We start from the raw sequence: 24,763 nt of genomic DNA on the forward strand, positions 1-24,763 counted from the left end.
TTTGTAACTTTTAATGAAACTATTAAAGTTTAGTGTTTGTACATTGTTCATGAATATAATCCCGTGGATAAAACCTGTTCGTCCTGATTGAATAAAGCCCGCACCGCACCGCGTGGGCCGAGCCAGGCCCGAAAAAAACGCCTCTTCCAAAGACGCCGCCTCCCATTGCTCAAGACATTGCGATAAGACATTTAAACATCTGTGACCTTTAGCTGCTGTCAGAGCAGATCCGTTTTGCTTTGCCAATTTAATCTTTAACAAATATCAGTTGATAACAAATGGAAGTCATGCCGCTTTTACATCTACGTTTGTCCCTCAAACAAAGATACGCGCTCCTTGCGCTTGTCATCGTCGGGATGCTCGTGTTCGGTTCTCATCTCACAAGGTAAGGTCTTTGGTTCTAAGCGTGGGACGCGTTGGAGCTGCGGACAAACTTCATGGATGACGCGCGGACCGCACTTTGGTTTTGCGCGACCGGCGCTTCTCCGCGCTGGTTTCGCCGCGTCGCTGACAGGAAACCTCACCTGGTTCACCTGGTTCACCTGGTTCACCTGCAGACCTGCTGACGCCGATCACATGTTGCATCAACATTACAGCTGAGACCGCCTGAGTGCTGAACGTCGTGTTTTACCGTCGTTTAAACTCGAGGCGAACCTTTTCACCGCCCATAAATCACGCGTAATTGCTGCGTAATTAACGTTTTGTGCGCACAGATCAATGTAAACTCGAAGACATTATGGAACAGGACAGGTCTGACGAACTGAAAGTAAACGACGTTGCCGGTTATCTGTATCCAAACACACGCTTACCTTATTAAAACGCAAAATGCAACGACTTTGTTTGTTTATCATCCGTAAACAACCCGCAGCGCGATCTCGTTGTTCGGGCTGAACAAGTTCCGCTCCCAAACTGCTCCGTGCGCAGATTCTTGTAAATGATAACAGACTTGATCTTGTGTCCCATGCAGGAATCGCGGTGCAGTCAGATTTACGAACCGAAAGCTGAGTCTGAACGCGGAATCCCCTCAGTTCACTCTGGGGGGGGAACCCTTCCGCATTCTCGGAGGCTCCATCCACTATTTCCGCGTCCCCAGAGCTTCCTGGGAGGACCGACTGCTGAAGCTGAAGGCGTGCGGCTTCAATACCGTCACAACGTACGTCCCCCCAACTGCAATCAGGAACCGAGCAGGGCCGCGCAATAATAGGAATATAAAGTTCCCACGGTGGGAGCCCCCCCCCCCTCACTAATTTACGTTTGATCCTTTACAGGTACGTGCCGTGGAACGCGCACGAGCCACGGCGAGGGGTGTTCAATTATGAGGATGATCTGGATTTAGAGTAAGAAAAAAAAAAAAAAAGCTTCTCCTGAATCCCTTCTGCTTGTTGGTCCTTCATGGGGGCCCCACAGTCTACCCCCCCCCCCCCCCCCCCCCATTACATGGATTGGTTGACCTCTTCTTTTGGAGAGCTACTTGCGCATCCTGCAGATGGCGCTGTTGCATTTCAGCAGGGTTTTATTTATGCAGTACTGAATTGCCCTTCATAAATGGATTAAGAAGAATCCTTATATCTTCGTTCAAACAGGTCACTTGTAAAAATAGAGTGAAATATTACACAGCTGTAGGCGAGCATCTGCTTTATGTTGTTAACAGTACTGGCAGTAAGTGGATTCTGTTTACAGCAACATTTCTTTATTTTATACTTTTGTGTCAGAGCCTACCTCCACCTCGCAGCCAGCCTGGAGCTCTGGGTAATATTGCGTCCGGGGCCGTACATCTGCTCTGAGTGGGAGTTCGGAGGAATTCCCAGGTAAAAATCAAACATTTTGCAGCCGTTTCGTTTCTGTTTCACAGCCAAAATACCACTGTTTAGTTGTTTTTTTTGTTAAACAGAAGATGGTGTGATAAATGAGATTGGAAAATGAAATCTTCTGTCAGGAAATCTGTTAGCTCTATTTTAGCTTCTGGCTACATCCATTCAACTCTTGGGATTAAAGTGTTGAATGGAACGTTTTCAAATAATTTTTCCTGATGAGATTATTCCAATTAACATCTTTGCAAATCAATGACTGTATTGACACAAAATAAATGATTGTCAGCTAGTAATGGAATTCTATATCTACAAGGTGCTTAGTGTAGTTTTGCCTCCAGGGAATATGTGGTTGAGTAAAGAACGACTTCCTTGTTCCACATGCTGAGGTTGATGCGATCATTGATGATGAAACAACTTCTAAGAACCTTTTGGGACCTTCTGTTGTAATGTCTTCCCAGCTGGTTGCTACAGGATCCCAAAATGAGAGTGAGAACGACGTACAAAGGATTCACCAGTGCCGTCAACTCCTTCTTTGATGACCTCATCAAAAGAGTTGAGCCATATCAGGTGAAACACATTTAAAAGAGCACAAATTGCAGGATAGTCTAGAAATCTATTTCAGGGGAAATATTAAAACAGATATATAATGCAGGTCATTCTCTGTTGAACGTTTCCGTGGAAACATGCATTCGGAGTATGTTTGCTCATCTTTAAAAGCATGTCAAAAAGACTTTGCAGTTCCACAGATCAAATTCTCATCCTTGCATTTAACATTTTGCCCCGCTCATCCATAAAACAGATGGAATAAGTGCTCCTGTTGACTTTGTGATAAACATTGTGGGCAGTAAAATCTACCACGCTGCTATTAAAATGATATTGTGATGGCCTTCCATCCATCTATCTGGCTTGTCCTCCTTGTAGGTCGTGCCGGTCTTATTTCCTTGTTTACCAGTTGCATTTATTATTACACAAGTGCAGCTGTATTCAGTTCAGGAATGGTCCAAAGCTGATCCCAGGCCCTAACATGCATCCTTTATTCATTGGCTAATTAATATGCAGTACTCCAAGGGTGGTCCAATTATTGCACTTCAAGTGGAGAATGAGTACGGCGCCTATGCCAAAGATGAGACGTACATGGCTTTTGTCAAGGAGGTGAGAAACTACATTTTTGATTCATTCCGGCAATCGATAGTGGAGAATAATTATTTGCCTGGAACTCGGTAATATGTCAGAGAGTCCCTCCGCTGGTTTGTTTCTTTCCAGGCGTTACTGTCAAGAGGCATCGCAGAGCTGCTGATGACCTCAGACAACGTGGATGGACTGAACCGTGGCGGCGTGAAAGGAGGTACTGTCAGTCTGGCTGAACCAGATTCCACACACAAGCGTTTCTGTGAACACTGCCAGGAACATTGTGATACTATTTCTAATCCATCTGATAGCATTAAGCGTTGCGTAAAGGCTAAATAACAGGGATGTTGCATGAAATAATTTTACAGATTAGTGTGAAAGTAAGAAGTATTTCAGTTTTTTTTTTCAACCTGCAAACCATCTGTTTTTATTCACTGTATGTATTTATATTCTATCATTCTAACAAATAAAAAATGAATCGTAGGGTCAATTCAGCTCTAAACAATAATCTTTAATAATTCTTCTTGTCTTCGTGGCGTAAATGTTTGTTGTTCTACATCCTCAGACAGCCTTTTTTTTGTTTTCTTCCCTTTCTTGGTCTAAAGTTCTAGAAACTGTTAATTTCAACAAACTGACCTCGGATCACCTCATTCATTTGGACGGATTACAGGTAAATTGCATCTGTGTGTCACCGCCTTGATTTTCATCATGATTGAATATCTGGGATTGAGTCGTTGCTAGTTTGCAGACCTGTAGTCAGCGTCATGCTGGAGGCAGCATGACGGATCACTGACCTCATCAGTGCAGTGGCTGGAACGCGGTCGGATGGAGCTGTTGATGGGACAAAGGATCAGGCGGAGACGTACCTGTCCCTCAGAGGAGACTCATCCAGCGTTTCAAATAGCTTCATGCCAGATGCAGGCGCATTTGGCTTTTGGGGATAAAACCGATTCAATAATTTTTACGCCCCCCAAACACATGATTAAATAAATCTGCGATGAATTAAGACTAAACACAATAAATACAACATTTCACTTTGTGCCACTTGCTCCAGGTGCTTCCTAACTTGTAAGATTTAGATGCACATTAAAAGCCCTTTTGAGTGCACTGTACAGCGTTTAAATAAAAAAAAGAGTTCCTCCAGTCACAGAGTCACTGAAAGTAGGAATCTTCCTTTTCTCCTCTGCCAGCCTCAGAGGCCTAAGATGGTGATGGAGTTCTGGCCCGGCTGGTTCGACTTGTGGGGAGAGCATCATCACACGCGCCCGGAAAACGGTGAGACGCGCTGGCTGGAGAACCGAGCAGCAGATATAGTGTCCGTCAGAGGGAGTTAGATTCTGCTGGTGGAGTCTCGGTTGAGGATAAGGTAGCTTTCGTTCCGTGCAGAAGGTCGATAAGGGCAGTTAATTGTGACCGGGATGAGACAGGGCTTGTGCTGTGAGCCGATACGGGCTCTCTGATGGTAAAGGGGACTGTCTGGACCTTAGCTGGGATTAAAACCGTCTCTGTGCCAGAGGACGGAAAAGACCCGGCGATGTACGCACATCATTTCTCCTTCCGTCTCATTCTGTTGCTGGAGTTTTAGCTCCTGCGTGCTGGCTGTCAATATTTCTCCAGATGGATTCTACTTTTAAGGTACTTTTTGTGACCTCTCTCTCGGCTGTATCTCGAATCATTTAGCACCGTGCGCGCCAGCACGTACTCCAAGTTCCTCAGGTACGGGCCTTTTATCTATTCCACGGGTCCGGCTAAAGATTAAAGGGGACAGAGCGTTTGCAGTCAGGGGCCCTGAGGCTCTGGAATAATCTGCCTGAGGACATTGGGTCGACTGAGCCAGTGATTTCTTTCTATCCCCTCTGAACCTACTTTTAATGGAAGGAAGGCGTGAAAGTCTTGAACTCTGTAGGAGTCGCATTCATCTCGCTTCTTCTGAATCCGCCCGGAGCTCCCAGATGTAGACGTATTGTGATTTACTTCTATTTAGTTTCTATTTCTACATTTCATTCATTTGTTTCTATTTAATCAGAGATCTTCGAGCATCCGTGAGAACACAAGCAGCAAACCGAAGCAACTCAACTAGGAGTTCATTAAAACATTACATTACAACAAAGAGGAAATCTTCATAGCAGTGTTTTTAAAGTCTCCGAGGGAGATGTTACTTTAGTCTGAGAGGAGTTTGCAGCTCCTTCTGTTTTAAAGGTGCCATTTACCTGGATCCAGTTGTGGCCAACATTGTTGCATATGTATGACAGTTCTATTTTGGAACCACTTGTCTCTACTTTACTTCAACCTACCTCCGAAGACACTCCCTGGAATTTTGGCACTGCAATCGCATTGTATCGAGCAACGGCTCATTAGCTGAGCTCACGGCCACAGGTGAGGGTTGGAATGCAGAATGATCGGTTTTTCAAAAACAGAAAACAATCCCGTATAAATGCCTCCCCTTTGAAACGATTCTTGGGTTCTGTCCCAACACAAAGGAGTACCTTCACCACCGTCCACCTCAGACTTGTAGATGCAGATCCTGTCTTATTATCACACACGTGTGCTTTGGACTCGTCACATTAAAAGTCTACTAAAAAATAATAATTTCAAATGGTATTCTGGCTGCAGGAATGTCCTCCAGGTGGTAGGACATCGAGCAAAACTCATTTCTATTGGAATTTGGGAGAACGTGGCAATAGACCACCTGTAAATATCCCATTTTCTTCACCATATGAGACACCCCCCCCCCCAGACAGCTGGAGCAACAGTTTGCACAACCGAATAATGTCTGCACAAACTGTCAAAAGCTGTTTTCTCGATGTGCTTTAAAGGGTGACTTTAGCGCCATCTGGTACTTTGGAAAAGTATCCTCTTCCCATGCAGATGAACCGGTTTAAACTGTACATGGCAGATGGCATCATAGATCAGCTGTTCCACATTGTCTCAGCTCTTATTCTCTTTCGGCTCGTCCCGTTCGGGGGACGCCACAGCAAACCTTCTCCCACGTCACCCTGTCCTTTGCATGGTCCTCCCCTTCTCCTATAGGAGGTCGACCACGTGGACGTAGTGAGTCGTGGCTCGGCTGTCTGTATCCGGAAGAAGAAATGAGAAGGGAGTCATGCAATATAACACGGCCCACGTGGTTCAGTAGGAGGGGGCTATTTTTAGCATAAAGATTAATGGACATTCCCAGCTATCACCATCTCAAGCGCTCTCAGAAGCATCTTATTTCAAACGCACAGCGCAGAACCCTTTGCCCCATAATGAATTTCAGTAACCTGTAATAGACACACGTCACAGGTCTACTGAAGGGGAACCGAGGGCAATAACTCTATGGAAGTAGTCCCTTTAGCCTTCCACCTGATCTCATTGTCTTTTATTTAATCTATAGTTACATGAGAATTTATGAAATCTAGACTTTGTGTGATAAATTATTATTATTTTTCTTCAACTTCACTTTCATTGTCTCTAACAGACGTCATAGCCGAGGTGACGAAGATCCTTAATACGAACATGTCCATGAACTTCTACATGTTTCACGGAGGAACAAACTTTGGTTTTATGAATGGGGCAGCCGCCACCGGAAATACAGGATCCACTGGCATGGTGACAAGCTATGGTAAGTCTAGAATACATGTTTGTAAATGTGTCAGGAACCGACACTGAGCTGCGTTTTAATAGCCGGACCAATTACAGACTGCTGCTCTGACACAGTTTGTTGAAAGCAAAGCGATTCTAGTAGAAGAAAGGATTTGCTCACACCAGTCATTAAGTACAGTTTGACCTGATGTGCTTGAAACATGTGAATGGGATGGTGAGAACAAGAGTGGCGCATTTAAAAAGTCTGTAGATGGATCTAACACAACTCCAGCGCCGCGCTGACCTTCAGCTAATTTGACAACTGAATGCTTAATACACACTAATGGATTTATTACCTCATATAATGCGTGCTAAATGGAAATTAAAGATGGTACAATGAATTTCCTGTCCTCCTCGAGGGCGCGTAATATTGTAATGACCTTGTTCTTCAGGAGGAGAATATTAAAACGGCTCTTCAGTAGCTGTGTTTACTCCTCTGAACTCCTTTTTTTCCCCTCTCCTCTCAAACTGCTCCGTTTTCTGTCAAGATAAGCTAAAATGTGTCTTGGTCTGTTGCTGTCTCAAGATATTTGATAGGGGAGGACAGTGAAAGCATCTCCACTGGGTGAGAGGCATCCCTGCTCCCCCCCCCCCCCCCCCATCCCACCGTCCTCCTCCAGAGCACTTCTGATAGCACATTATCTTTCAGATTACGATGCTCCATTATCCGAGGCTGGGGATTACAGCATCAAATACCTTCATCTGAGGAAGTTATTCAGCTCCTTCCACAGTGAGTGTTGTTGCAGAGACGGGCCTCCCATCTTCCGCCTCCCTTTCTGTCCTCTCCCTTTCATCTCGGCTGCTGAAGTCAATTCTCCTTGTCGCTCCTGCTGTCTGTTGGCTAAAGTAGGATAACTTTGCATGTGATTACAAGCATGGATTAGATACGGGTTTGCATGTGTTTGTGGATGCGTTGGTGATTCCCCCGCCAAATCAGAGACCCTCAATTACCACCTATTGTGAAAATTACATACCAGGCCTTTTAATTGCGCTTAGGCAGTGTTCTTTATTTGTAAAACAAGGGTTTGCGGTTGAGGCTAGAAGTCTCGAGTGTTTTGTGGCCAGGACGGCAGTCTGGGCCGGAGTCCATCGTAACAGAGGAATAATTTGCCCAGACTGGTGTCCATTGAAGATAGTTTGAAAGGCTGGCTGTGATTCTTTTTTCATGCTTTGCACAGTGGCTTGGATATGAGAGCAAACGTGAGGCTTTGTTTTCCGTTCTGCAGCCACAAACACACGGCCCAATTCTCTAATTGGATCAGCTCAATGTTTTAGCATCATTCGGATGTCAAGTCAAGCACATACCATTTCTATCTGGCATTATTTTCGCTTTAACTCGCCATGGATTCCGGCTTACCGCCGACCTTTGACCCATAACAGCACGTTTCTCCTATCTGGCGACGCGTACTCTTTTCTTTCCAATGCATCCTGTGGATAGCGTGGAATAAAAACAGGCTTTTGCCTTTGGGGAGAAATCAGATACGTTGTGTCGGTTTTTATAGATTTGAGGCATCCTAGGCAAAAGCACTGGCTTGCGAGCGATTTGGCGACCCGTTCCGGGGGACGTTGCTTCCCATTATCCTCAAAGCTTCCCTTGAGTGGTCCAGCTGTTACCGCTTGGAAGCGCTTAAGAAGCAAACGCTGTCAAGCCTTTTCTAAAGGGAAAGCCGGAGTCTCTACGTGAGTTTCCACCTTTAAATGCCGTCCGAGGACACGGGTAGCCACTTTTAATCTCTGTGAAGTGACTGTTCTGCAACGCGGAGCACAAACTGGATGCCGCACTGGAAGCCAAATGGCCCACCCTCTGTCTCGAAATCGCTTTCCGAGTGACAGGATTCTTTGGAGTTGGGTGATTCATAGACTCGGATGTTAAATGGAACATCCTGCAGTGCTTGAAAGAAGTTTTGTGCGGGAAACTCTGCAAAGTTTTCCTTTGTTTGTTTTGCCACTGACATATCTTTGTCTTTAGAGACCAAAGGCGTCTTTGTCTTTAGAGACAAAAGGCGGATTTCTTGCGTGCGACCGAGCGGAGCAAGTTTTAAAACGGAAGAAATCATATTTTACACAAAGGTGTCGTGATGAGTAAATGCCGATAGTGGGACGTAACGGCGAGAGAAGAACAACACCATCTGTGCGCAGAATGGTTGCCTATAAAACCGCCCTTTCTGCCACCGGGCACGAAACGACGGCTGAGTGACGATCCGGTCAGACCGGGCCCGTTTCTCTCTACTTTCATGCCTCCATTACCAACTCAATGCTCCAATAAACCCGCAGTTTTGTCCTCCATTAGAGGTAGTTGTTACTCTGAGGACGGCAGGAAGTGCTGCGGCAGCCTTTGCTGCACTGCCATTAACAGTACTACTGCTTTTATTTCCACCTTTTTGACTTTTATGCTTTCAAATAAACATATTTGCGTCTTATTTCTGTGTGCCTTGGATATCATAGAGCAGAATTTCTGCGGGCTAAATATAGGATGTTCTGTGTTGTTCAGCTGAGCCTCTCCTTGACCTGCCTCCGCTTCAGGAGAGGAGCGTTTACGAGGCTGTCGTCATCCAGCAGCACTTCTCCCTGTGGGACAGTCTGGACTTCAGCGGCACGGTAGGCTACTAGCAGAACCCCATTCTATTATTTAACGAGACTCATAATCTAAAACAAAGATCATTATTCGACGATGAATGTGCTGAAGGCAGAATTCGGTCGCATCATTTGAGGCCTGAAAAGCCACTCTGAGTGGCCAGGCGCCTCCCAGAATGGACACACCGCCCGACATGGAAGCACACACACACACACTAATGCCGCAGGTATCCTGCTGGCTACCGAAAGTAATCAGCTGTACTCAGCTCCCCCCCCCCCCCCCCCAAAAAAAAAGGGTGTGTGGAGGGGGGACAAAAATCCAATTTGGAAGGTTTCATCATGTCTCCTTGCTTTCATGTCCACGAGTTTAGTTGAGCCACTTAACGCCTCGCTCTTCAGAGGCATTTATATTCTGACCAGATGTAGCACGTCTGGAAGTTGCTTACAACATAAATTATTCACTCCCTGTTGCCGTAATTTGCTTCCCTCCGAGACGTCGATTACTTTGGCCTGGACTATCCACACAGCCTTGTTTAAGAGAGCGCCTTCTCTTCGCTGGCTTCGGAGAGGCTGAGTGGGATGTGTGAGCGTGAATGTGTGTGTGTGTGTGTGTTCAGAAGGAGGTGGTTAATTGTGTCGTGTAGTGGGGAATGTTTATTGTCTTGTGAAGAGTGCATTACATGCCTCCCAAGGGTGTTGGAAATATTGTTGCTGAACAGAAGCGCTGCTTTGAGTGTCAATCGGGACGGCTTCATTAGGTTTGATAAATCCTCGTCATCGCGAGGCAGGAATCGTAAGATATCTCACACATCCAGAGTGGAGGGGGGGGGGGTCTGAGTGTTTTCATGTCAAACCCCGCATCAACGTTCGAATGTCTCCTATTAAAAGCCTCCATCTTTCAGGGGTTGACGTCGCAGAGACCGGTGAACATGGAGAACCTCCCCGTCAACGACAACAACGGCCAGTCGTACGGCTACACCCTGTACGAGACCACCATCGCCCGCGGGGGGAGCCTGAACGCCATGAACAACGTCAGAGACCGAGCGCTGGTAAAGAGACAGGATGACCGACAGCGGCACGATGGCGTCGCAGTCACACGCTTACACTCGTCTTCCTCTTCTTCGTAAGAACAGGGAGGAAGTCGTTATCTGCCTGTTAGAAATCACAGCTCCTTGCAGGGCGAACTCGCGGCGAGCAAGTTCATCCTGTGACCAGCTGCTCTCGTATTACATGAACTGGTTGTAGGAGAATTTAAACTTTGATGTGACAAACTTTCCATTGCCTTTTCTTCTACCCAGGTTTTCCTGGACAGACGTTTTGTCGGCGTTTTGGATTATACGACGCAACGTATCGATATCCCCGACGTGAAGGTACCTTCTCTTTGTCTGTAGGCCTCCTGCTAAACGCTTCTTCCAGAAGAGCACGTGTGTTCGTGCAAGCCTAGTCTTAAAGTCGTGCTTCTCATGGTTTTTGTATTTCTCCACTCGAGACAAAAAGAATTCTCAGTTTGCTGGTGGAGAACTGTGGAAGAGTGAACTACGGCACGAGCCTGGACGACCAGCGCAAAGGTACGAGCTTCCTGCTAATCTTAGAAGTCCAGTTGGCAGAATCCCTTTCCCTGGAGACCTTGACGGAGACTAACTGTACCTTCCAGGTCTTATTGGAGACATTACGTTAAACCAGATGGCCCTCAGGGACTTCATTATTTACAGTCTGGATATGATGCCAGGCTTCATAAAGAGGTTTGTGTCTTCCAATGATAATTCAGTTTCCCCTCCATGTTTTGTGTTTCTTGTCCATTACACCTGCCTGCTCCCGATCCAATCCGGCTGATTATCTCCCTGTTAAACACCATTACGACGGGAACACGACGGCAAAATGCAGGAGAACACGAGTCTTCTGCTTCAACGCGAGCAACGTGGTGAATCCTAAGCTGCTACAGTCAGTGGATTACGTTGCAGCTAAGGCGATCCGCGTTTCATTTCTCCTCCGATCACAGGAGAGATTCCACACTCTGTTACTTCTAGAATAAATAAACAAAAGCAATTTCATCGTCAATCGGTTCCCAGGTAACGGCGTGTGTCTGATCACGAAGCACTTCTTCCTCTCCGATTGCCATTTCATTTCCCCTTTCAGCTCGATGCGTTCGAGGCCGCCGTCCATCAGTCAAAGCATAAACAAGAAACATTTGCAATTTTCTAAATTCACAAATGGGCTATTTCACACTGGCTAAACACAACCGCGTATTGACGCTTGGCATTTACTGCAAGTCGACGCGGACGCATCCCCGACTGGAGTGTGCGATGGATGTCTGAGCACTTTGAGGCATCGCTGCAGGATACAGTGCATCCAGGTTTACGCACGCTTTTCCCTTGGAGGCGTCCATATTGCATGGCGGTAGAGTCTGCGTCCTTTCATGGACATCGGACCTCAGTGTTTGTATTTCATTGCTGGATTTCCTGAAGCCTGAATAAAATAAGTCTTAAAACTCAAATCAAGAGCGGGAAAGTTGGTTTCATGTATTGGAAATGTTTTTTCCTTTCATGCAAAACAAAGGAAAGCATTCAGGATATTTCCCCCAGCATCCAGCATCCATCCTTATGCAATCTTTCTTCAGGCAGACGAACGTTTGACTTAAATGTGCTCTGTCTTTTCAGACTGGAGACTTTAGCTGAGTGGAAGTCCATGGATGGGATTATCCCGACATTCCCGTGTTTCTTTCGGGGGACATTTTACGTGAACGACGTTCCAAAAGACACTTTCATCATGCTCCCTGTAAGTGTTACATCAGCGACACACACGCTAATATTAAAAAAGGAAGCAGAGCAGTATCACTGACTGGACAATGGTGTTTTATTGATTGATAGTCAGGTTGTTTTCCCACTGTCTTACATTTTCCCAGTGGAAATTCCCAAGTTTTAAAGTGTATTAAATCAGATTTTGCTCTAAATTTAAGAGAAATAGAGCGTTCTATACTTTTATACGTTCTGCACACACTACTCTACCGTATTGTCCATGAAAATTGGCCAGTCATTAGAAATATTGCATTCGATCGACCAAAATCTGCCTGTTGTCATGGTGATGACTGGTCATCCCCGCAGGGCTGGAGCAAAGGCGTCGTGTTCATCAATGGGAAGAATTTGGGACGCTATTGGTCCATCGGTCCTCAGCAGACTCTCTATCTGCCCGCCTCCTGGCTCCACAGCGGGACAAACAAGGTACGGTTTTCATCTTTGAGCTCATCTCAGCACAGTAAGGCTTAAAGATTAGTGTCTTGACACAAATAGTTACGCGGTGAAACGATCTGGCCTGGAACTCCATTTGGCTCAAAAAGCAGGTAGAAACATAAAAATGGTCAAAATGAGAGAACTTTTTGATGTGCGTCCAGACGATCTTCCTCACCTGCCCTTACCGGCACACACACGCCTTTATTTTCTTTCCAAAATCCGATGCCCTCCTTCAACACAAAGTTCCAATACAGCACTGGGAAGCTTTCTTCTCGCTCTTTTCCGACACCGTTGGGTTAATTGGCGCTCATTTATCGCTGCGTTTAAACGTCATGGGTACGAGGTGCTGATATGTCCGGTTCAAAGACATAAACATGAATATTAATGAAAGCCTTGTCCCATTTCTGTTTGCTGAAGATAAGCAGCCTGTGATTCTCACTCTCTCTGTGTATATATATATATTGTTGCTTTAAGAGAGAGAATTTGGTTTTTGTTTTAGATTATGTTCCGATGAGTGCCTTAAGCCGTGGGCCTTCACACGATTTTATTATGTTCGCACAATGATAATAAAGTATCTTGAATCTTAAATCTTGAATCTGAGCCGCAAGTTTCTTCCCGAAACCATATTTTTATCTCACGGAACAAAATTTGACCAATAAAGATGCGTTTTTTTTTTTCTTATGAAGTCTCAGAATATGACATCACTTTGAAAGCCTGTACACAATTAAATGAGTTCCTATTGCCAGTATATACTCTGTGTATTTATATCATGAATTTAAATCACATGTTCCTCACCTCGACCAACAGACCACAGTAAAGTTAACACCAGGCCAACAGTTCTGCTCTCCAGCTCCTGCTTTTCTTCTCCCTGTGGATTTGATGGTTTGCAGCTGCATGAGTTGCAGCTCCTTGGTTTTTTTGTTTGTTTTCCCTTCGTGCCTTTCCAAACTTTTCTTCTCTGTGAGAGTGCATATATTGACTCTTCCACCCTCTTCCACCCACTCCGTGTCCTTTCACGACCTCCTCTTAGCCGGTATTTTTGTCTTTCTTGCAGGTCATCTTGTTCGAAGAGAAACAAGCAGCTGGTCCGATTCAGTTCACCAAGATCCCCGACTACAACACGATTAATAAGCTCTTGTGAGGACAGGAGGTGAGGGGGCCGCGTGAACGAAGAGAGGAGGATGATGGGAGATTAGCCGTGAAGCTTCGTGACGCCAGCGCCGATGCCGGCCTGCGGCCAACAGCGTCATGGACTCATGAGACATTTTTCTGTCGCCATGATGGCAGCGATACAGACAAGTTTCTTATTTAGTGATTGCATTCTTAGAGATATTTTATGGATTTGGCTCCAATTACAATTACCTTGAAACATAAAACATAGCACGACGCTAGAAGCATGGCGCCTCGTCAATCAGACCTCAGAGCGGAACCACACACACACACACACATCGTGCAGACAAAGAGTTTATTCTCAGTTATTTATTGTTCTTTTGATTCAACTAACATCTTTCTCTGAGACAGAATTGCTGTGGCAAATAAAACACCTTGAAAGTCATGCATAAAATATGAATCACATGAGGCTGGTATGGCGCTGGAGATGAGGGAAAGGAAAAGGCCAGAGGTGTGTGTGACGTCTATTGTGCCTTAGAGAAGCCCTCACGGGTTAATGCTCATTAACATTAAATATCTGTAGCTCTGCAATCGGCTACGCCTCAAGTTGGATGCTCTTTTAATTATTAAATATCGCAAATTTCAAGTCGGAAAGTTGCAGCATCACCTTCAACTGTACCTTCGCTTCAGGACGCCGTAAACGACACGTGACATTGACAGGAAGTCGCACCCCTTCCAAATTAAGTATTTTACACCCTGGCATGTTTCCATGAAGGACCAATACTCTTCATTCATTTTTATGCTAATTCATTCATCCAGATTAAAAGATGATAATGACCACTCAAGTAGATTAAACAGCAGCGCTGCAAAGGAGATGCGTGTCTTCCTGTCGCGAGCACTTAGCTCCTGCTACGGCGTGATATTCCATGTATTCGACGCACACGCTTACTTTTTAGAGTGCATTTGAGGGCAAACGGCTGTGACTCACTTCCACATCCACCCTTGAAATAAATACATAAATTATTATATATTATCTTCTTTTCTTTTTTTAAAATAAATAATGGGAGGCGAGATCCATGACCGATCCCTGTTCAGTGTGATATCATGCAGTCACTGATAACAGCCGGATGACGAGAGACACATTAGAGCCTTTTGTCTAAATCTGTATCTTATCATATTCAGAGTGAAATATGTAATAGCACATCTGATGAGGCCGGAGAGGCTGGAACGTCTTTGTGAGTTTTTATACCACAGCGGCACATTTTAGATTGTGTGTGTGTGTGTGTGTGTGTGTCGGCAGAGGGGAGATAATCTGGCAGCAGCACAGAGGCTCAGTGTTTGAATTATCTCCAGATACTTCTGCTGGGCAACGTTAGATAAGAGCTGCTGCGCTTGTGTGTTGCACCAGACGGAGGATTTATCAGGTGGCGGAGACGTTCTATTATATGAGGCGTATAGAATAGCTCTGTTATAGCGTTAGCTGCCGTTTTGGACGATGTCTATCGCGAGAGGTGCAGCGGCTCTGGCCCGCGAGCCGGTGGAGGAAAGACGGATGCTAACGCTGAAGGAAACTACGAGCGTTAGCAGAAATGACATTTATTCTCATTGTGCTTCAGCCTGCTATCAATTTAGACGAGCCCGTATAATGGGAGCCATATGCAGGGGCCTTGAATGAAAGATTCTATAAGAGAAAAGGGACCGAAAAGCTCATTAAAATCTCCTTCTTGGACTTTGGCGCCATTTAGTTCAGCTCTTCCTGTGTTCTTGCGCTCAGCTCACCGCCGTTAGCCGACAGCTAGCGCCAGTGTTAGCATGCATAGACAATACGAGGTGGCGAGGCCAGCGGTTACAAGCCTACCATGATGCTGGAGGAGAAATCATCATCTGTGTGTGGCTCATCATGAAAAATTCACCTGGTGGGGACAAAGTAGAGACATTTTTCACCTATAAATACATAAACCTTACATGAATGCTCATCGATATTTTCCTCCAATCCCGATTGTTCTCTGTTGGATTGACTATTTACACTTTTGTGTGTTTTCTAAGTGCTAAGAGTAAGATTTTTTTTTAATTTTTTTTTATTTTTTACATGTGTTTCAGTTCCCGTCCATGATGAGGGTCCCTCTTCAAGTGTAAGAATGGTGACTTGGATGCATGACTTATAAGGACACTATAAAATGAACAGTGACAACCAAGAGTAAGAGTCAGTAGAAGTGAACTAGCAAGTCAAGTGCTTGTAAAACACAATTTAAATTAAAGCAAACATCTCGTAGTTATCAAAAGAACATTCCTTCTCTCCGCGAGGCGCGCTTGTCTTTCTGTTTTAATCCGGGCTGATGATGTCCTTAAATCCAGGAGGACATTCCCTTTCTTTCTTCTTCATAGGAATGATGTTCTTTAACCTGTTTTGGATGAATCTGCTGGCTGTATACTTTTCATATTGTGCTGACTTTTTTTCCTGTCAGGTCGTCTTCATCGGGCGGCGAGTCCACGCCGCGCCTGAGAGACATCCGTTATCGCACCTCCTCTGCGCCCGAGAACCGACAAACAGCTTCCACCTGGTGCTAATCTGTGCTTTAATATGATACCTTTTTTTTTTTTTTTACTGTTTTAGTCCATATTTTAAGTCAAGAGGATCAAATCCCCTTTTCCATACACGAGTGCCGGTTACACTTCAAGAAACTCGCTTTCTTCCTCTTCTGGTCCAATCAGCTGCAAAAGAATGAATCAAGATATGCTGTGAAAGCGCGTTGAGTCTTAAGTAAAGTTAATTGCAGCTGTTTATTTCATTGGTGACATTTAATAATAGCAAACAGCTGATGTAACAATACTTCACCTTAAAAACACGAAACAATACATGTATAATTATTAGAACATTTGAAAAACACCTGCTTTTTTTGTCAACTAAATGAAAGCACCTGGAATAATTGAAGGAAAAAAAAGGTTAAGATCCAACAAATGAGACAGAATCAACTCACCGGGACAGGAAGTGGTCAAATCTCTACGTTGGGATCTGTGAATCCTTTTTTCCCCTCATTTACAAGGACAGGCTTTTCTGTCCTCGTGTGCCAAACGAGTATCTAAAGGGAAAAAACACAAACAACTGCAGCTTTAGCAACGTGCCATTCCCTTAATGCATGCATTCAGGCCATTCTCGCTTTCAGCTCCCACTCTGCCACAGAGAAAAGACCATTTCACCTCCAGCAGGACTCGTCTGCGAGGTAAGAGCTCCTCGAGCGTGAACACCTGCATTAAGAGGGAATAAAGTGGAATCGCACGGCCACAGGATAATGGCTGCCTTCCGATGACGACCAACTCACAATGTAAAACATCGTATGAATGAGGCTTTTGCTCCATGAAGCTCTATGCGCAGTCCTTCTGGGCGTCGTTCGGCCTCAAGGAAGCGTCAAACATCCGGTGAAGATGGCAAAAAAAAAAGAGTCAAGCTCATCTTCCCCGCTCTCCTCTTTGTCAGAGCCGTCCTTCCTTTCATCTCACCATGGCGGATGAATTATATATAAGGTGTGTTTGAAATGTGCCAGGTGCCCCCCTCCCACTTCACTCAGGTGCAGGGAGAGGGGGCTAATTATCACGCTCACCTCTGGAGTGGTAGATTATAAGGAAGAGTGATGCCCAAGCACTATTTTGTCCATCCCATTCTGCAATCAGAGTGACGTCCTCACCCCCTCACCCCTGAAGTTCAATCTGCTTTCTCAGCAATCCCCCCCCCTTTTCCCCCTCTTGCCCCATTGAATGACGGGATAAATCACTGGCTGGCCGCTCTCTCTCTCTCTCTCCACTCGTTTGTGATTGCAGCGAGGCTGCTGGCCAGCTCACAATCCTCCGGCTGACTTGTCTTAGCCCAGAGAGAGGCTCAGGGATGTGACCCAGACCACAGTGTGGAAGAAAGAATGACGCTGGCATGGAGAAGAAGAATGACCCCGCTGCCCCCAAGACACGAGCTCCAGTGTGAGTGTGTGCAGGAGTGCATGTGGGCAGCGCAGAAGTATAATCAATGATATCCAACTCTTCAGCAACAATTTTACATTCTGACTGTCAGAAAGTCTGAATGTTTCCAGGGAATCTTTGTGCAGAAGTACGGATTTGTGTGATTTTTGGTTATAATAAAAGGAACTTATGCGTGGTTTTAAACCTGTAGCCTCACGTTGTGTTTTGGGCATCACGCAACATTTGGAGAAGCATTATTTCATTTTCCATCAAGGTGAAGATTCACATTTAGGAAACGTTAGTGTGCATAATCAAAGTCTGATAAGATATAATACCGGTATGCTAAACACAAAAGTAGCTTAGCCTAGCATAAAGAGAGGAAACCGCTAGTGAGTGAAAAAGCCTGCGTCTCAGGAACATACATTAGAATTAAATAACAAAAGTCAAGAGCAGTTAAAAAGAATTAATAACGTATAATACCGGTATGCTAAACCCAAAACTACCGGTAGCTTAATTGAAGTTTAAATTAAAATCACTCATAGAGTCCTTTAATCTTCTTTTATTAGGGGCATGCACGTTTAAATAAAGCAGCAGGCTGGACATGAGAGTCGAAGTGAGAGCTGACTTTTGAGGCGCTGACCAGGGTGCTGAAGCAGCCTATCAGGATGTGGAGAAAAAGGAGCCCCTTCTTTATGAACACTTTTTGAAACATTTTCACAGAAGTTGCCATCATTTTGAATGCTGCAACTCTTTTGCCGTGATGTCGGATTTTTGGGGGGTGAACTGTTCTTCTAAATAGGCTAAAGGATCTGAAAGCTTCCATTGCCACAGGCTACAGCTGGTTTAATACCTTCAAAACCATCCTCGCAAACAGTTTAGCAGATCCCTGGAGTAAATGCTTAAATCCTGCAGAAAACATAAAATAAAAAGCAAATTACCTTAGTGCAATTGGCTGCTTTGGGCTCCAGGTCGTTGAGTGTGACGAGCTCCCGGAGCAAACTGCTCTCCTGGTAGCCTCCTTTAACCCCGCGGAGCTTAAAATATGCCTGTGGCTTGAAGAGGATCAGCCGTAGGTTGATCGCAAAGCCGGCCATGTCGATGGCAAAAGGCCGATGGGGGTCGAACACCGTCTTCCAGCCGTAAACCTTTCCGGCCGCGTTGACCTTGGGGGATTCGTACCGCAAGCCGCCCACAAAGGCCACGGGCCACACTGAAACTTTCCGAGTGGATCTCATCTAGCGATGGGGAGATGCAAGAAGAAGAGATGGAACAGATAATTAGTCATCTTAACAGTTGTGTGGCATTAGGGCAGATGTGGATGGAGGCTTTTTAGATCCGCTGGCATCCTTCAGCCTGAATATTGACCACGCTATTGGGCGCATTGTTAGATGAAAACGGGCCAGGCACATTGTAAAGCAGCTGCCCTGCAATGAAATAATGAAAGAACCATCTTCAACAAAAAAAGAGCACAAGCAGAGAAGCCAAGATGCTTTGAAGGAGCCAAGTGGCTCGAGATGCCGGTGGGCTGAGGATATCCTTTGAAGGCGGAGCACCTCCGTCGTCTTCTCCTTTTGTTTGGCCCTTTAATCTTAGGGCATCAAAGGATCCTGTCGCTCGTCTCTTTGTCTGCCTCTCGGCGACTCGTCGTCATTCAGGAGAGAACTGCTGCAGTCATGCGAGGAGGCTTTCCAACGAGGGCAGAGGAACTTTGAAGAGTCCTTTAATCATATTTAATGAAGTGGGAATAATGATGCCGGTTTCCTCCCAGTACATGATCCAGTATGAGGGTACATTAGTGCACTTGCATGCATGTGAAAGAGAGCCTGTAAATATACTGTTATGTGCCTGTGTAAGCCTGTTTGCACATGTGCATCTGTTAAAGCGTGTGTTATCGGCATGTTTGCATGTGGAAGCTTCAGGAGCAGTCGTAAACTTCATGAGGTGAACTGGTGGCTAACAGGAATCCGGATGTGAGCATCAGCGCGCCCAAACATCAGCTTCATATGTCGGCCCCTGTTTCCTGTTATTGACACCAGCATACATCTGAAAATCTGCACTTAGAAGATAAAGTCTTTGTTATTTAAAAAAGCGTCAGGGTTGAGAAAATGACCTCCACCTGCCTCCACCTGTAACCAAGCAAAACGTGACTGTCTGGGTCAATAAGACGCTTTGTGTATTTGTGTTGCTGCGGAGTGTACTTCAAAGTCAATAGGTGCATTCAAGATCTGTTTGGCGCTTCGCTCGGGGAGAGACAAAGCAGACGTGTTTCAGGAGGCAAGAGTAGAAAGGAAATAAATCCCGAAGTCCTAACATAGAAAAGATGGCGCAGACCCCCGGGCGTATTAATCAGTCCTTAAGGGCGCGGCGAGGAAACAAATGAGACACGTCCTCCTTGGGAATCTATGTCTTTGTCCCAGCAGCAGAAAAAGAAGAGCGCTGCAGTGATTCAGATTGGGCATCATGATTCGAGCAGAAAAAGACATTAAATGGGCCACTTTTTAGAGCATTAACTGGTTTATTTCCTTCAGCGTAGCAGCAAATCATCAACAGTTCCAGTATGAATGCGCCAGATTTGTCTAGAAGTGATGCTGATAATGAGGCGACGAAAGTCATCTGTGACGCCACGTCCTCCGGCAGCAGATGATGCACTTCCAGTCAGGATCTTTTTTTGGGGGGGGACGATTTGGGGCAGACGATCTCTGCAGACGATTGTGTGAAGCCATTCGAAACCAAACACCTTTGTGTTCACCAAACGGCACAGCGTTCACTTCCTGTAGGCAGGATTCTTACGCAGCGACATCCCAAATTTGTTCCTTCAAGTTTCGACAGAATGAAGTGATGCAGCTCGTCAGCACATGGCTTTTCATGCTTCTCTTCATTAACCTTTACATGAAATGGCTTGAAGAAGAAATTAATAAATCACATCTGGTTTGGATTTACTACCGTTCTGTTTGTTTGCTTTTGTTTTTGTCAACACTTCACCCGACTCTAACTGAAAGCGTTCTAGTCATTTATAAATGTCTGGTCTCGGCTAACACTTCTTTTCCCTTCCTCACACTTCATCTGCACTGCATTTAACGTCACAATTAGATTTGAAATGTTTTGTAATTGCTCCAAATCAAAGGACTGGCTCCCTTTAAGCCTGTTTTCATCCCGTCAAGCACAGGCTCTTGGTTGTTGCTGCTCTGTCTTCGAGCGGAGATGCTCTGAATATTTACTACGGCGTCAGCAGACTGTAGTCGCAGTCACCTTCAATGCGTTCTGTATATCTGGCTGCCACCTCCCTTTTTCACTCATTCTTTTTCAGTCTGACTTCCCTCTCCCCCCAAGGAAGGCCGTTTCTCTGGCCCATAAACAGGCCTGTTGGAGGTGATGGAGGGCCTCTAAGGGAGACGGAGCACTTCAGCTGATTCCCAGAGAGGGGCAATGACAGGCCCCGTCAATACCCACTGTTCCATTTACTGCCACACCTGCTAACAAGCCTCCAGGCTAATACGCAGGAAGACCTGGACCGTGTCCGCTCAGGCCGAGACGGATGGGCTGACGGGCTGATTACGTGTCCAAACTTCTCCCGCTTAGCTCCACATCCTGACTTCGATTGTTAAACTAGTCAGATAACTGGTATTTTATGGTTAGACCTCCTCCTGGTACGTTCCTGCAGTGTAAGTGCTTTATAATATATTGCACTTGCGAGTCTCACAGAGCTGTTTTCATTCTCTGGCAGCTCCTGCTGTGATAAAAGGTCCGTCGCCGGAGTGATTTTGAACCCAACTCCTTGGAGACCCAAACAACGCCACCTGTGTTTCTCGGGTGTAATCTTCTCTATTTGTTGCCATGGACATCGCAGTCATAATACAAAGCTTTGATTTTGGCCAGCCACAGACACAGATGAATATTTTAATGTAAACCGTGAAGTTTATTACCGACCTCCTCAAAAAGCTCCAGGCTGTACGTGTTGTCGTCATCGGCGAAGTAGACGATCCCTGCTTGGCTGCTGTTGGCGTTGAAGGTTTCCCGCAGCCACCTCAGAGCCAGATTCCTCTGCATGGTCCCCCTGGGGATTCTTGGGTCTCGGGTGTCACTCCGCAGCTTATAGTTCCTGGGCGTTTCTACGTTGAGGTGGGTGTAGTTCAGCCCCGTGTCTCGGAGGAGCCGAGTGACCAGAGGCGTCCTCCTTTGGGAGTCCTCCACCAGGATCCAGTGCAGGTTGGGAACGTGGAGGAAGGTGTTGGCCAGCCGCGTCAGCTCCGCCTTCTGCACCGGTCGACTGTACGTCGGGGTGATGATGTGGATGGTGGGAAGCACATCGGACCAGGGTGGAGGTCGCGTGTAAACATACTCTGTCCTCACCACCTCCACGATGTCCTTATCTGAGGCGCAGTATTCCTTGGAGTCCTGTGCCGGCCCACCTGCCTCTCGCTTGCCCTCGACCCCATCACCTGCAGATTCGTGGGTTAAGAAGACAAGTAAGGCATTAGTGCAACCTTGGGCTGCCCTTTGTATATTTGCCTCAGGTGACTTAAACCCAATGGGGGGGGGGGGGGTAAAGTGTACCTGAGAGCCGGTGGCGGTGGACCGCAAGCCTCTCTGGAATGATAAAGATCTCTTTTACTAGGTGGTGACAGGCTGCGAAAAGTGAAAGCAGGCACCGTGAGAGGACAGAGAAACAGCTGATGGACAGAGAGACAGCGCAAGCACAGGGAGGGCAGAGACGATCCCCCCGGCGACGCCTTCGGGTTTTCTCTAGTGAAACGGAGAAGCCGACCTCTTCTATTCTGCCTCCATACTCTCCTTAACCTAGCTTTGCCAGTGCTGTGCTGTTTTCCTGCAATCAGCATGGCTGTAAGGAATGTCGTAAACATCAGGGAGACCCAGCGTTCAGATTTAAGTGTATTGTGTTGAGGAAGAGGTGCTTTGGCTTTCAGGCAGTTCAAGAGGCAGATCCGTGATACTCTTTGCAGCCGTCGGCGAGGTGTGTGCTCTCCGAGAGCCCAGCCGGCATTTGCTGTTGACCTCACTTTTTATCGTTAACACGGAGACCAATGGAAAACGGGTCAGATCTCCACTGCAGAGATATTTAGGCCCATAAATCAGGGCTGAACATTTCAGCATTACGATGTTTGCACCGAGGGGAACTATACTTCTACTTTACATTTGCTACATGGAGTCTATATGATTCAGGCAAAAAACAGTTTAAACTTGGAAAACTGCTCATTATTTATTAAACCTTAACATCAACTCAAGGTCATGAAAAGTCGCCCTGCAGCTAAATTACATTTTTGGTTCCACCTCTTTATCTGAACCTACTACTCCAAAGTTCGCTGTTTTTGCTTGTACCACATAAGGAGTCTGTGCTTTGATAAAAATGTTGAGAGAAAAAAAGCAGCATTTCTTATTGTTAAACAAAGTAGCAGAAGGTCAGGGAATGGACGATTTATCCAGATCAACTCCAGAAAAAACTACAAGCAAATTATATTTCCTTCAATACCTGCTCCACTCCTTCCTGTTCCATATAAACCTGCCAGATGCTTCCTCCCACTGTTCCAGCAGTTTATGTGCAAATCCACCTCTGAGTTTTTGCCTAATCCCGCTAATAAATGCACAAACAAACAAACAAATGCTGCAGGTTGGAGGTAAAAATGACAGCTTAGTCACAACTCTTGTGTGAGCAGTGGTGATACCTAAACACACTTAACTCCAGAGATAGAGACTGTCATATTTTGTCCCCGATCGTTTGTTCATGATGGATAGAATATAATTATAGAATCATTTAAGAGTGTTATACTGTGCCACTGCTGATGGCAATCATTGTGACTGTTCTGCCCCAGCTCCATTCACACCTCCAACAGAAGGAGTTTTTCCTGCAGCACATAGATTAACACAATCTGCTGATGGCCAGATGTTCAGCAGAGCCTGCCAGTGAGCAAGCTGCCAAAAAAGAAGGAGCTCCAGCTTCACACAAAAGGGAAATGTTTGCTGAGATATGGGTCAGAATCTAAGCTATTAGAAATGTGTGTCTTTTCCAGTTGACACTTTCTGCAGGTAGCTCGGTGAAGGGAAAGTGCAAAACGTGTGTTTGTACTTGTGTACGACCCTGCAAAAGTCTCCTCGCACCTTCCGCTGACTGCCTCGGGGGTCATTTGTGCGAGCCTGAGCCGTTTGTTCACACTTGTATTTATGACACTTATGACATTATAAGGAGAAGGCAAAGCGCTCCATTGATTTGCTGTTGCTCTAATTCGGGTGTGTTTGCTCCGTGGCATGCTTGACATTTTACTCTGCTGGATTGTGGCTTTTTTTTGGGGGGGGGGGGATGCTGGGGAGGCTAATGAGGAGTGTGTATTAATGATCCAGACTGGTGTTCAAATATTAGGCAAGAAGGCAAGCTAAACGAGCAGAAAGTTGTGATTTCAGAACGCTGATTAAAATAACTTTGTAATTAATTTGATAATTCAAAATTTGATGGTCCAATCGATTGAACTAATTACTGATGCTGCTGTATGGATTTGAGCCAAGTGGGCAGATAGGCTGTTGTTTGAATTGTACCTTCATTATCCTCAACTGCTTGCACTGGTATTTCGCCGATTCATCCGCGTCATTGGTTCGAAATGCTCCGATACGAGCCCAGATAAAACACAATCAATGCCGAAGACCGACGGAAGCTTCCTCCGAAGCATCTGATTTTATCGTAGAGCACAAATGGGTGCTAGAGCAAAAAAAAAAGTGTTCCATTGCACCAATCAAAGCAAATCCAGTATAAACAAAATGCATCGTTTCTTACATTACAATTTTGTTCACGATTGTGTGATAATCCTGCTAAATTTACAGAAAGACAATCCAGCGCTGGCAGAGATAATAACTTAGACGTATGAAGGCATGCGTGTGATGTAAAACTTAACGATGCACATCAACAATCCACATGGTTTAGGATTACAATGGCTGGAATGAGTGTTGTTGAGCTCCGGTGAAGCTGATGTTCGTGGTCACCGAGTGCCTCTAAATGAACGGCCTGCCGTCTACGCCTGAAGCGCCGTATTAGTTTTAAGGACGCACTTGAGGCTTGCTATCACCAGTGGAGTGTGCTGCGTACCCTTGCGGATGGCGAGGAGCGGAGCAATAGCGCTTTGGTGCCAAACTGTAATGAGCAGAGTCCAGGGTAACACAATCAACACGATGGCAAGAATATCTCTTCTCTTCGGCATCTCCAGGATTGGTTATTTGGATCGGCATTACCTGGAGCGAAACAAGGTAGATGTGTTAGAACACCTATTTCCATAATAATAATCATACAACACTCATGAAAACAAAAACGCTTAACCTACACTAGGAACCAAAGACTGA

At 45.6% G+C, this 24,763-nt stretch overlaps 2 protein-coding genes across 2 annotated transcripts; one reads left to right on the forward strand and one right to left on the reverse strand.

Moving 5' to 3' along the window:
* Positions 1-278: 278 nt before the first annotated feature.
* On the forward strand, positions 279-16,085 carry LOC137901529 (beta-galactosidase-1-like protein 2). Its single transcript, XM_068745566.1, has 19 exons — positions 279-385; positions 968-1,153; positions 1,269-1,337; positions 1,713-1,808; positions 2,270-2,378; positions 2,871-2,963; positions 3,075-3,156; positions 3,545-3,609; positions 4,130-4,214; positions 6,400-6,543; positions 7,213-7,293; positions 9,055-9,161; positions 10,040-10,186; positions 10,436-10,507; positions 10,627-10,705; positions 10,792-10,879; positions 11,795-11,912; positions 12,239-12,355; positions 13,419-16,085. The coding sequence occupies exons 1-19, from the start codon at positions 279-281 to the stop codon at positions 13,503-13,505; spliced, it is 1,932 nt and encodes a 643-aa protein (XP_068601667.1). The 3' UTR covers positions 13,506-16,085.
* Positions 16,078-24,624, reverse strand: LOC137901532 (galactosylgalactosylxylosylprotein 3-beta-glucuronosyltransferase 1-like). Its single transcript, XM_068745570.1, has 5 exons — positions 24,513-24,624; positions 21,977-22,048; positions 21,350-21,861; positions 18,361-18,657; positions 16,078-16,554 (listed from the first exon to the last, which is right to left on the reverse strand). The coding sequence occupies exons 1-5, from the start codon at positions 24,622-24,624 to the stop codon at positions 16,468-16,470; spliced, it is 1,080 nt and encodes a 359-aa protein (XP_068601671.1). The 3' UTR covers positions 16,078-16,467.
* Positions 24,625-24,763: the final 139 nt, after the last annotated feature.

Source organism: Brachionichthys hirsutus, chromosome 11 (assembly GCF_040956055.1).
Source record: "Brachionichthys hirsutus isolate HB-005 chromosome 11, CSIRO-AGI_Bhir_v1, whole genome shotgun sequence".
Lineage (NCBI taxonomy): Eukaryota > Metazoa > Chordata > Actinopteri > Lophiiformes > Brachionichthyidae > Brachionichthys > Brachionichthys hirsutus.

Bases quoted from the DNA above. Each gene is read 5' to 3' on its own strand.
- LOC137901529 (XM_068745566.1), top strand. From the start codon at position 279: ATGGAAGTCATGCCGCTTTTACATCTACGTTTGTCCCTCAAACAAAGA. The intron at 7,294-9,054 runs GTGAGTGTTGTT...TGTGTTGTTCAG, and splicing joins GTTATTCAGCTCCTTCCACA to CTGAGCCTCTCCTTGACCTG. The intron at 9,162-10,039 runs GTAGGCTACTAG...TCCATCTTTCAG, and splicing joins GTCTGGACTTCAGCGGCACG to GGGTTGACGTCGCAGAGACC.
- LOC137901532 (XM_068745570.1), bottom strand. From the start codon at position 24,624: ATGCCGAAGAGAAGAGATATTCTTGCCATCGTGTTGATTGTGTTACCC. The intron at 22,049-24,512 runs GTACGCAGCACA...CACTTTTCGCAG, and splicing joins GCTCCTCGCCATCCGCAAGG to CCTGTCACCACCTAGTAAAA. The intron at 18,658-21,349 runs GTCGGTAATAAA...CCCCATCGCTAG, and splicing joins GCCTGGAGCTTTTTGAGGAG to ATGAGATCCACTCGGAAAGT.